The sequence below is a fragment of the Triturus cristatus genome, chromosome 1_2 (genome assembly GCF_964204655.1).
Source record: "Triturus cristatus chromosome 1_2, aTriCri1.1, whole genome shotgun sequence".
Taxonomy (NCBI): Eukaryota; Metazoa; Chordata; class Amphibia; order Caudata; family Salamandridae; genus Triturus; species Triturus cristatus.
Window position 1 is genome coordinate 449,722,049 of NC_140580.1, and position 13,504 is coordinate 449,735,552.

General features: G+C 45.6%; 1 protein-coding gene across 2 annotated transcripts in view; it reads right to left on the bottom strand.

Annotated features, from left to right (window-relative positions):
* BTAF1 (B-TFIID TATA-box binding protein associated factor 1) overlaps positions 1–13,504 on the bottom strand; it is an 852,875-nt gene that overhangs the window by 59,798 nt on the left and 779,573 nt on the right. For both annotated transcript variants that reach the window (XM_085606166.1, XM_085606165.1), the window contains exon 34: positions 9,393–9,545. In XM_085606166.1, the coding sequence (XP_085462292.1) occupies positions 9,393–9,545 (153 nt within the window). The remainder of the gene's footprint in view (positions 1–9,392; positions 9,546–13,504) is intronic.

Below are 13,504 nucleotides of genomic sequence, written 5' to 3' on the forward strand. Positions count from 1 at the left end.
GGGGAGGCGGGTGGGTTGCATGTGAATCTATGAAAGATACCAATACTGGATAACCGCAGTTACAGGTAAGTAACGCGTTCCTTATCCAGTATTAGGGTATCTTTCATAGATTCACATGCCTGAATCAGAGTAGCAAGCAGTGAAAAAGGCACATTTCGAAAGATATGGATAACATACAGGTATTAGATAACCACATCTATCTGAGATAAATAACAGTGCTACTGTAAAGCAATGAATAAGTAATGCATACATTATAGTGCGAAATGTGCATAAACTCAGGATGGTGGGATGAAAGAAAGGGCTCACCTCTATTTAAAAAGATGACGTAGTACCGCTTGGCCCACTGACGCATCCTTCATGATCTCCGCATCCAGGCAGTAATGCTTGGTGAAGGTATGCGGCGTCTTCCATGTGGCCGCTCTACAAATGTCCACAATGGGCACCCCAGCAAAAAGAGCCATGGAAGTAGACATGGCCCTTGTGGAGTGGGCACGGACCGTTGTTCTCAACGGACGTCCTGCCTGTTGGTGACAGAAAGAAATGGCCGAAGAAATCCAGCGGGAAATGCTCTGTTTTGTGAGCGGAAGCCCTCTTCGAGGTCTGCTGTAGGCTATGAATAGCTGATTTGATTTACGAAAAGATTTCGTTCTCTCAATGTAAAATTTCAAGCAACGCTGAATGTCTAGTGAATGTAGAGTTCGTTCCGCCACTGTTTGTGGATTTGGGAAGAATGATTGTAAAACAATAGGTTCGTTGAGGTGGAAGTGAGATGGAACCTTGGGAATGAAAGCTGGATTTGTGCGGAGAAGGACTCTATCCCTTTTGAATTGCAGGAATGGGTCCTGGATAGAGAATGCTTGGAGCTCTCCCACTCGCCTTGCCGAGGTGAGAGCTAGTAGAAGTGCCACCTTCCAGGAAACAAATTTAAGGTCAGCTCTGTGGATGGGCTCAAACGGGTGCTTCATTAATTGAGCTAGAACTATGTTAAGGTGCCAGGCCGGTGGAACAGGCTTTACTGGAGGGAATGTGCGAAACAGTCCTTTCATGAATTGCTTTATGAGTCTATGAGACCATAAAGAGGGGCCGGAAGAAGATCTTCTGAAACGTGAGATTGCAGCTAGGTGAACTTTAATGGAGGCATGAGCAAGACCAGATTCTGCCAGATGTAAAAGGTAGGGTAAGACTTGTCCTGGGGTGGAAGAAAAAGGATGCAACTTATTAGTCTTACACCAGATACAGAATCTTTTCCACTTGAGTGAGTAGGTCTTGTTGGTACTATCTGCTCGAGCCCGAGCTAGAATTCGTCTGCAGTCTGGAGGAATGTCTAGGCCCCGAAACTCTCTGAACTCAGGAGCCAAGCTGATAACCTGAGAGAGGCTAGATCCGGATGTTGAATCTGCTGATCGCTGAGCGTCAGAAGAGATGGAAACGTTTTCAGCCTGATCGGAGGTTCCTGGGAGAGGAGGTGAAGTTCCGAGAACCAGTGTTGGCGTGGCCAAGCTGGGGCTATCAATATCAAAGTGCAAGGTTCCGCCTTCATCTTCCGTAGTACCCTGGGGATCAGGGGAAATGGCGGAAAGGCGTATGCAAAGACGTTGCACCATGCTATCGAAAAGGCATTCCCCAGGGATCCTGGTTGGGGATGCAAGCTTGCAAAGTATTGGCATTTGGCGTTGCGTTGGGTGGCGAATAGGTCCAGCTGAGGTGTGCCCCATTGGGCGAAGATATTGTCGAGGACCTGCTGATCCAGTTCCCACTCGTGGCACGCTGCCTGCCTCCTGCTTAGATAATCTGCCAACACATTGTGGGTGCCTGGAACATAATCTGCTCGGAGAGAGATGTTGTGGCGGAGCAGCCAGTTCCAGATTTTCTGCGATTCGCGCGAAAGTGTCAGTGAACGAGTCCCTCCCTGCTTGTTCAGGTAGTGCATTGTCGTGGTGTTGTCTGTCCGGACAAGCACTACTGAGTTCTTTATCCTCGGGAGGAAAGCCACTAGAGCTAGGTAGACTGCTCGGAGCTCTAAAAGGTTGATATGAAGCATTTTCTCCGAAAGGGACCACTTTCCGCTTATCTGTAGCTCCTGAAGGAAAGCTCCCCAGCCTTCCAAGGAGGCGTCCGTGGTGATTATATGAGGAGTAGCAGGAAGCAAGAAAGGCAAGCCTTGCGAAAGGTTCTTGGGGCGAACCCACCATTGCAGAGCCTGTTTGATCGCCGGGGTTACTTGGATGACGTCGTCGAAAGACCCTGTACACTGGATCCACTGGTTCGACAGAGCCTCTTGTAGGGGTCGCATCCGTAAGCGGCAATGTGGGATTAATAGAATGCAGGAGGACATCATCCCGAGGAGGGATTTGAAGAGGCGCACCGAGTGTCTTTCTTGTCATTACCTGGAGTGCCAGAGATTGAAGTTTGTCCTGGCGTTCCTGTGACGGGAATGCTTTCCTGTGGATGGTGTCTAGTGTGGCTCCCAAAAATTGCATGCATTGGGATGGTTGCAGGACAGATTTGTCGTGGTTGAGAGTGAGCCCCAGTGACTCGAAGAGTGTCAGACAAGCGTTGGAAGATCTTATCACGCCTTCTTGTGATGGGGACTTGATAAGCCAGTCGTCTAAATACGGGAAGACTTGGTGGTGGGAACGGCGTAGGTACGCCGCCACTGGTGCTAGGCATTTGGTGAAAATGCGTGGCGCCGATTTGAGCCCAAAAGGCAGAACCCGAAACTGGTAATGCCTGCCCGCCACCATGAAACGCAGGAACTTCTTGTGGTTGCGGTGTATTGGGACATGAAAATAGGCGTCCTGAAGGTCCACCGACACCATGTAGTCGTTTGCGTTGAGTAAATGCAAAACCTCCTGTATGGTAATCATTCGAAACAACTGTTTTTTCAGAAATTTGTTGAGATTTCTGAGGTCCAATATGGGTCTCCATTTTTTCTCTTTCTTTCGGATGAGAAAGAAATGGGAGTAGAACCCTCTCCCTCGTTGGCTTAGGGGAACTTTCTCTATAGCTCCCTTTAGAAGCATAATCTTTATTTCTTTGAGTAATGGGCGCAGGTTTTTGTGAGCCCTTTGGCGGGGAGGAGTTTGAGGAGGAATTTGTATGAATTCCAGGGAATGGCCGAATTGTATTAATTGGAGGACCCATCGGTCCGTAGTTATCGTTTGCCAATTTTTTAGAAAATGGGAGATTTTTCCGCCAATCTTGTAGGATGGAGACAAGTTTGTGACCGGCTGCATCTGGAAGTCATTGCCGCCGCGCGGCACCCTTTTGTCTTCCTCCTCTGTTACGAAAGGAAGTTTTGTGGTAAGACGACTGTTGTCGCTGCTGAGATTGTGGACGGTACTGCTGGGAAGAGGAGAAAGAGGAACGCTGTTGAAAGTCTCCTCTGGAGGAAGTCTGACCTCTTCCTCTGGACCCACGAAAGGAAGGGTTCCGAGATTGCAGAGACCCCAGGGCTCTGGCAGTATCTATCTTTTTTGATACCTTGCAATGCCTCGTCAATAAGAGGACCGAATAGAAGCTGGCCATCATAAGGCATGTCCAGGACTTTTGTCTGGACCTCCGGCCTGAAAGAAGTTGCCTTGAGCCAACCCTGGCGCCGGAGAACAGCCGCACCAGCCAGCTGTCTAAAACCTGTGGAAGCAATATCCATTGCACAGTCTATCAGTTCCGTGGCAGATCGTTCACCCTCCAACAGAATCTTCCTTGCCTCTTCTTTTAAGTCAGAAGGCAAATCCGCTAGATATGGGGCAATGTCCGCCCACATTTGTCGGTTGTACCGTCCCAATAGTGCAGTAGCGTTGGAGGCACGCACTGTCAAGGCTGACATAGAGGAGAAACGTTTCCCTATGTTATCCATACGTCGCCCTTCTTTATCCGGCGGAGCTGTCAACAGCGCAGCTGGGTTGTTTGCCCTCCTCTGCGCAGCCTGAGTGATAACCGAGTCCGGCTTTGGATGGCCTGTAAGACAAACCGGAGCCGTGTCCGGAGCTTTATATTTCTTGTCCAGGCGTGGTAGAACCGGTGGCACTGATGAAGGGTTCTGCATTATCTTTATGCCCTGGTCCCAAATATAATCAATTATCGGAATTGCCCGGACGGACTTCTTGAAGGGTTCCTTAAAGTCATATAAGAAACAGTCTTGTTGATGCGAAGGCATCGGGATCTGGAAGCGCTGGGCCGCCCTTTCAATGATGTTGTGGAAACCGCCGATGTCGTCGGGCGGTGAGTCGGCTGTGGTAGGGACAGGCGAAACAGGAGCCGGAAGGATGTAATCGTCCCATTCATCTTGTTGGGATTGGACGTCCTGGAGTTCTCCTTCCTCAGGTTCCTCCTCCTCCTCCTCGTCGTCCGTGGTGGGCCGAGGCGGAGGTGCCGTCCTCTCCAAAAGCAGTGGAGGCGGTCGTGGCCGTGGAGTGGAAGGCCCCGCAGGCATCGGTTGAGGTGCCGGAGTCGGAAAACGCTGCTTATAGTCCGTTATTAAGAGCTGAAGGTCTGTGACCAAGGCTGCCGGTAGACACACCATGGAAGGTGGAGGCGGCATGTATTCTTGATGAGGAACCTCCTCATAGTCCTGGGGATTGTCTTCGTAATCCGAGACATCCTGGTACTTTACATGGAGCTGTGATGGACTAGTCGCCGCAGGAAAGAGACTAGCGTCATCCGAATCCTCCTCTTCAAAGAGGCGAGTGGGAGGCAAGGTTGAGACCTTACTGGGCGAAGTGAGGGCCGGAGTTAATGCACGCTTGGTTATTTGTGCATGCACAAATGTACCCTGGTCGTCCGTGTCTATACCCCTCAAGGGGCTCGATGGTATAGCTGTAACCGACGTTACAGGTATCAATGCAGTCGACGAGATCGTCGTCGGGGTCGTCGTCAACGACGAGGATGATGAAGACGGTCTCCTCGTCGACGATGACGTCGACGATGACGTCGACGACGGCGTCGACGGTGATATTCTCGTCGACGGTACCCTCGTCGTCGACGGTGTCTTCGTCGACGGTGTCTTCGTCGTCGGTGTCTTCATCGACGATGTTGTCGTCGACGATGATGTTGTTGAAGCTCTCGTCGACGGTGTCGTCGTCGACCCTCCCGTCGACAGCTTACTCGACGACGACTTTTTTATGGCTAACGTCGACGGAATTGTCTTGCCTGCCGTCGACGATGGAGTTGTCGTCGTCGAGGACATGGAATGGGATGTCATCGTCGATAGAGTCGTCGTCGACGATGTAACTGAAATCGCTGTCGAAGGAGACTTTCTCGTCGACGCTACTGTCGACATTGTCGTCGACGAGGTGGCAATAGGCTTTTTGAAGGTGTGGGGCATCACCTTAGGAGACAAGCTCCCTGGAACAGGCGAATCCTGGACCTCTGAAGACTTTTTCTGCGTCTTCTTTTGAGGTGGCTGCGACGAAGGGCCCGGCGATGCCACCCTTGGTCTTTTAGATGAGGAGTGAGACGCAACTGAGGAACTCTCACTCTCCTCAGAGGACACCACATCCTTGTCCTTCAGCCTTTGCAGCCAGATTAAAAGGCGCCCCTCTCGGTCTTTCAAGGTCTTAGAAGAGAAAGTCCGACATACCTTGCAGTCCTTAGAACTATGACTGGGATAGAGGCAATTCAAGCAGTCCTTGTGTTGGTCGTCGATATGTAGCCTCTTCTTTCCGCAAGAGGCGCAGGGCCTGAATAAACCCTTCTTAGGTGTATCAGCCATGCTGAAAATCCAGAAAGTTGAGAAGAAATACTGTCAAATCCAAAGAAATGAGCAGAGCTCAGTGGAGACTCCCTTAGCACAACGTGCGGTAGAAAATCTGAGGGACTAGAGCTCCTACCAGGAAGGTTCTAGAGGGTGGTGTTAGCTGATTGGCTCTGGCCAAAATTTGGTCCTTTTTTACATAAGGACGTGGATAGCTTACTAAGCTAAGGCCTCTGAGGCCTATGGCTGTCTTATGTCTTCTGGACATTACTTTGTTATTTACCGGCGACTCCCATTCCCGACGACGGGGAATGATTCAGGCATGTGAATCTATGAAAGATACCCTAATACTGGATAAATAAAAAGTATGAACTGCAATCTACACAAGATTTATTGGTGAGGAGGGTTGGCGCATGTGAATCTACAGCACAACATGCCAAGCAAAGACGCTTACCAGGTAAGTAACATAACCTGTTTGAGGCATGTGTTACTGTAGATACACATGCTTTGCATATACTGTAAAGCAGTTTGTCTCTCAAGGTAGTGGTTAACTTATGGGGGTTGCAGTTTGAAAAAGAGTTAAGTATCACTTGACCAACATTTGCTTTTTGGTGTGCAAATACGTCCACACAATAATGCGTTGTAAAAGTATGTGGGGTAGACTATGTTACTGCTTTACACATTTTAGCAATAGGTATGTACCCCAAGAAGGAAATGGAAGCTCCAACTTTCTTAATAGAGTGGGCTTTTAGGGTAACAGAAGTCGTTTAGCTTATATAGCATATTTGGATGCATTTAACTATCCATCTTGAAATGCTTGATTTCTAAACTGCCTTTGCCATACAAGGAGGGCCAAAGGCAACAAACAATTGTTTTTCTAAATGATTTAGTCCTGTCAATATAATACATTAGTGCCCTTCTAACATCTGATGCATGTAGTACCCTTTCTGCAACTGTCTGGTTGTGGGGAAAAAATGGTAAATCAATAGATAAATTAAAATTAGAATCCACTTTTGTTAGGAATTTTGCGTTAGTTGTAAGCACTCCTATCACGATGTAGTTGAAAGAAAGGATCTTCAAGATCTAATGCCTCAGCTCCAGGATATGTTGGGAGGCACAGGGAAGACTCTTTTCCCCCGACTCCACAGGTGAAGTATGGGTCTGACGTGGCTTGGAACGCTTGTGTCGTGACTAACCGCGAGACTAGAAACGTGAACGACATCCATGGGAACAGCCCTTGGAGCAACCTCGCTGATGGTCCCTGGAGTGTGGAGGAGACCAAGGCCTACAGGACGTCTAGGAGCGCTGTGTCACCTGTGCCACCAGCAGCTTCATCCGCCACTCGTTAAGTGCCTTAGGTCGAAGCAGTTGACAGGAGTCACATGAGGTCCAATCATGATGCTCACCCAGGCACCACATACAGATGGTGTGGGGGTCATTGGCCGACATATGAGGACCACAGGACTGAAAATCCTTAAAACCGGAGGGAATGAAAAAGGCCCACTCTTTCCCTCAACGAAAACGATAGAAGATGGCTAAAATGTCCAGAGGTACCACTTCTCTGGATCAGTGTGGCATCGCGGAAAAGAAGAAACTGATGTCAGCGCGTCGGAGGATGTCTTATATGGACTCTGGTGACATCACAGGTGTGAACGACATCGATACGGAGTCTCGCAACACCATCTACTGACACGCAGAGGTGCTGCTGCTGTAAACTTTCCTGGTGCACTCTGGTGCCTGGAGGGAATTCAAAAGTTAAGGAGTCTGCAGCTAGATATCTGCATCCAAGGACAATGTTTGCAGAGGGTTACTGACTACCACCTGGGGCTATGCCTGGAGAAGTTCTACTCTAGAACCTTCTAAGCTTGGAAGGGAGCACGTTTTTCCAGGATTTCCCACTGCTCCTCGTCATATCACCTGAGGAACTCTACTGCATGGGATGCAAGGATTGTATGGAATGCACTGCAAGAGATTTGACTTTCTCATGCCCTGCAAACATCTGCTGTCAGCAGCTGCCACCACGTAGTCTGGTTCTGGACAATGTGCAGAGAAGTCTGTGGAATCTGGCTCCTTTTTATACTGACAGAGAAGAATGGATAAAAACAGACATTGGACTCTTGAACAGTGCTTTGCTGTTGTTCTAAGCAGAGGGCTACTAAAAATCTTCCGTTCCCGCACCAGGGCCAAATGGAAGCATTGTGCCGGTCTTCAATGACAAAAGTTCAATTCTAATCATATTGCCCCTATAACATATGTTTGACACGGTCCTTTGAAAGAGAGGAAGCGTAAGGTGAATAGATGGTGACGCCCTTCAAGGACACAAGTTCTTCAAACAGGCACTTCTTTACACAAGGGTAGAGTGTGTTAGACTCCTGATCCAGATAGCTCTTTCTGGAGGGGTTGCTGGATAGTTCCACGAGTAGTGAACAATTGATAGACCTTGATCTGAATTGTGTCTAGCTTTGCATACTCTTGTCTTCCTTGAGAATAATTTTCAGGAATTCATGTATTCCTCACACATCCTTGGTGAAGGGAGAGCAACCTACCACCTCTGCAATATGCCTCTCTGGCACAATATCTTAGATTCAGCATTTTCCCCTCCCTTACTCGTTTCTTGCTTCCTTCTCTTATAGACTACATTGTTCTGGGTAATCTTGCATAGGTGTTATGGATGTTGAGGTCAATACTTCCTTTAAGAGAGCATGATCTCAAAATCGCCGAAGACTTGACTGCCAAGAATGTCATTGAGGGTGGAGAGATCATCGCAAAAGGATCTTCACTCTGAAAAGCTCAGTGTCTTGTACCAGGACGACAAAAAATATATGCCAATGGTTGCATGGTAAGGCACCTAATTTCAAAGCAGAGCTGGTATAAAACCCCGGGGTCGGACAGATACTCAGAATGATAATTAGTGAGACATCAGCATGAACCCTGGGGATTTGGAAGCCACAATATCCCTCACCTGTTGGGGCTTGGGACCCAAATCATTGAGAATGGTAACCATTTGAGGACATTCTAAGAATTGTATTTTCTCCAACTTGTGCTCAGATTTAAAGTGTGTTAAACTCATTCCGTCCCTCTTTGATTAGAGCAAGAATGACATGCAGATTTCACAACTGACATTGTCATCCAGCTACAGCCAGTAGATAGTCTGTATGATAATTTTCTGAAATATTGCTCTGCACATTTGCCACAAACCACAAGGAGAGCACTCTTTCACTTTCCATATTTCCAACATGAAGTACTCAGGCTGGTACAGGTACTACTGGGATATTCAGTTCACAAGGACAGCCTGCAGCCAGGAAAATTCTGTAAATATTCAAAAGTAGAGTTAACAGACCAGCTCGAGGTCTCCCCTTGTGCACTAACATTTGTAGCAAGTTTGAGGAAGGAAAGGGTCAGATGGTCGTCGCAGGTAAAAGTAAGCTGAAATTAATTTAGTAAGGAGTCCGTCTGCAAGACATCTATTTAGAGACCCAACACATTTCAGTCATGGCGAGGTAACTATCCAAACAATTTTAATTTATGAACAGTCCTGTGGTGCTAAACAGCAGTCCACAAAGAATTGCAAAAATGTTTGGAAACCCACCCAACTAAAGAATCCATAAAAATATATTAGCATTATGTTTTGTGATTAACAAGCCATAGTCTAATCTGTGTTTAAGAGCTACAAAAAAAAAAACCAAAAAAAACTTACTTGTTTCAAAGCCGACAGTTTTGGAGCATGTCTAAGGTCACGAAGGGAAGAACTCTGAGCCATCAGCTGCTCAGTAATTCGCTTGTACTCTGGATGCTGAGGTGTCAAAACCAATGCTGGGTGGTTACATAATTTCCGTAAATACTGAAGTGCCTTGAGTAGAGGAAAGAAAAACGTTTTTCTATTAAATCTATTTAAGAAAATGCAAATATTTACAATATCACTCATCAATACTTGAGTGCTATTAGCACAGCCGACTATGAAACAAAAAATAAGCATAATTTCGTTTTAGCTAGAGTGTGGAAATAATACCCAGCGGACTCCAGGGGTCCAGTGCTGAAAACAAAGTTGCCAGCAGCCAGTTTTGTGTTCCTCCTAAGCAAATAGAGTGGGTTCTACTGGCTTTGGTGGCAGGGAGATTTCAGTTTAAGGCGGATTGTGTAATGCCTGCTCAACTAATTTTAGTAGAGCAATTCACCTTGTTCTACAAAAATCTTAGGTTTTTTCCTGGACTGGATCCAAAAATCATGAAATTTATTTTTGATCAAGACAATGAATCTGAGAAGATAGTCTTGATCAAAAATAAAGTTCATGATATTTAGAGCTTTGCTGAAAAATGTAAAACAAAACTTCTCAATTTGGATCCAGTCTCAGAAATCTCCCTAGGTATCAAACTGGATCTGGAATCCTAAGTCCATGCTCCTAAACCCAACTGGCAACTGATGAAACTAGAGCTTCTGCAACCGGCCATACCGGTTCTCCTCTACGCGGATGACGCTGTCCTCCTGGCTCGTACTGGGGTAGGACTACAAAAGTTGTTGGATGCCTTTGGAAATTTTATGGAGAACCTGGATTTAAAAATAAATGCAAAAAATTCCCAGGTTCTGATTGCAGGGAGGGGAAAGCGGAAATCCAAGGTTAAAACCTTTTTCTGTTGTGGGGAAGTGGTTTGCAGGGTACCCACATTCCCCTACTTGGGGGTTGTCTTTGATGAAAAGGGAACTTGGTGCGCACAAAACAACAGCCGAAGTGTGGCGTTTGCAAGGACCGTTTCAGGGCTTAGGGGGTTCACCAAAAGGTTGGGGGCCAGACCAGTTGAAGCTCTCCTAAAGGTTTACAAAGCAAAATGTTTGGCCGTTGCAACGTATGGTTGTCAAATATGGGGTTATACCAACCACAACAAAATTCAGCTAATAGAGAACAAGTTTTTGAGAGATGTTCTCTCTGTTCCCCAGTCCACCCCCACTTTTTCTATCCATACAGAAGTGGGGGTTGGATTTGTTACTGATCAAATAAAAATTGCACCTTTGATATATTGGCTAAAGATTTGGTTGAATGAAGAAATTACCCTAAACCATACAATATTGAAAAACTGCATAATGCTAACAAAATCCCATGGCTGGCTTATATAAAATCTGGTTTTCAAAAAATAGGGCGCGAGGACCTTTTCTCCTCACCTGAAACTATAACAAGAAAGGACCATGCACCGATAAGAAATGCCCTACTGGCCTTGTTATCTTTAGAGCGAGAGGAGACAGAACTGAAAAAACCAAAAGTAAGAGCTAATTACGCCTTGGTTAGCTGTCCAGGCCCTGAGCCATACTTGACCATTGTGAATACCCCATACCACCGGTATCTTTTAATTAGATTTAGGTTTAACCGGATACATTTTTCTCTGGGTTTTTTCCGAACATGGTGTACTATGGATTGTGCTGACCCCTGTAAATGTGATAATTTTTCAACACAGGATACCCTTCACTTTTTTATGTTTTGTAATTTTTTATAATGATTGTAGAAGGACGTTTTTGTTCCCAATTCTGAGGGAGGCGGGATTTATACAGGTTAGGCCAGCACTTGTGTACCTACAGCAACTAAATTCTCCACGAATAATGTTTCATGTTGCTAGTTTTCTGGTTGCTGCTATTCGTGTTAGGAAAAAAATAAATCTCTCCGCCGGATTTAAGTGGTTTTAATTAGAATATTTCTGGCATTTTAAGATGTCCTTGATGCATAATTTTATGGTAGTGGTTTTTAGATTATATTTATTTATGTTTGTGTTAGATTGGGTTAAATAGTTCATGACAAGTATAATATGAACTTTTTATATATCAAGATTTTTTAACTATGAAATTAATTGTGGTTGTTTATGATTGTATAAATGTCTTTTATGATATTGATTTATCGAATAAAGGAATTTGACTGACTGACTGGCTTCTGCAACCGCAGATTCCCCCAGAGGATTGCTGGAAGTGGTACAGCAGCTCTTTTTCAAAACATTTTTGCTTTAGAAATACAAAGAAAAAGTATGATGTATCTTCATCTATGCATAAGAGTCTCTATCAGGCAAAGGCCTGGGGCCCAGATTCCTTTGGCACAAGTGTCACATTTATACAGCACTTAAACATACAGACCAAACTTGAACATGTTAAGACAGCCAAACATTGAGACTTCCAGTGACTAGGCAAAAAGTATAGAACAGGCAAAACATTACATACAAAACATCTCATCTCTCGCTTTTAATCAACACAGAAGGATTTAGAGCCCCTCTTTGAAATGGTTAACACACTCATTGAGGGCATTTGGACACCAGGACTATCTAGCACAATGGTGGACTAAAAGAATGAGCTCTGCCACATGCCTTCTGAAGGACCCTCAGAAAAATGGCGACAGGAAGAAAAACATAAGGTAAATGTCCCAAATGAGACTGAAATCATACCCTGTGAAATCTCCCCAAGGAAAGTCCAATGAATAGAAGAGATTGGATTCCTTGGCCTGAGAAGAAGATAAAAGATCCACCCATGCAGTCTCGGATGCTGCAAAACATCCTAAATAACCTGTGTTAAGCTTCAGTTGCATTTCACTGTGAATAGTCCTTCCTCTAGGGTGGAAAAGTAAGAGTGAATCAGGATACTACATCTCTCCCTTGTTCAGTGTCTAGCCAGCCAATGTGTTTGGGTATCTGTATGTTCTGACCTTACAATGAAATGAGGAAAGTTTCCACATCCAAATACATCGCCAATAGCTCCAAGAAACAGATATGGAAATGACTGATGCTTATTGTACAGACTGTTCCCCAGGCAAACCAAGTGTGCAAGCAAACCTCAAGAGGAAGGGGTCGTCCCATTCATGGCTTGGAGCCAATATGATTCAAGTAGTACCTCATCAACAGACTAACACAATGACCACCTGGAAAAATTGTCAAAAATGTGCATGTTAGGTGAGCTGGTTTCAGTGGAAACGGAGGCACCACTGATGGGATTTATACCTCAACCTTGCCCGATGCATTAATAGGGAGCATGATGCCGGGAGGTCAATGGCACAAGACTCCTTACTTCTACTCCCTCTGGAAAAAGGTTGCTAGGCAAAGATTTCTCTGCACTCTTTCTTGTGTCTAGACCACTCATGACTCGAGACCTCTGCCGAGGGTCAAGGAGGATTGCTGAAGGTTGACTGAGAATCCAAGTTCTGGAAGCAGGTTGCCAGTCATCTAAAGATAAAGCTGTGCAGAGGCTGACAATTTGGCCTCAATGGGGTTGTCACAGTTAAGGACAAACTGTCTGTTGAAGATGAGCCACAAGTACTTCCACCACTTTGTGTCGTAATTCTTCATTGAGAAATTAAAGGTGTATAAATTCATAAGAGTATAAGATGCAAATGCTCGTAAATGGCGCAATTGTTTGCTGTCACTGGGTGTTATGAGTAGATGCAAGTATACATCTTTGAGGTCTAATTAGACTAACCAGTACTGAATCTCCAAGTCCTAACTTTCCATGCACAGAAATTATCAGAGTTCAAAGGCCTTGAATAAGCTGAAGGCATATACCTTTTTTAGGCACCAGCAAGTACCTCAAATAGTAGCCTTTGTCCAGTTGCAAAAGAAGCATTCACCTCTTTCCTATTTATTCTAGTAGAAAAAGGGCCTCACTCATCAAGGTATTTGCTTTTTGAGGCTTGGGTTAGTTAGGGGAAAGGTGTGATGCTGATGTTGGCAAAAATGGGGGAGGGAGTATGTCAATCTTGATCTGTTGAACCTACTGGTCTGATGTGATCTTCCTCCACCTAGAACGATAACATGCCTGCGAGGTGTTGTGCAGTTTGGAGAAGGGGCAACT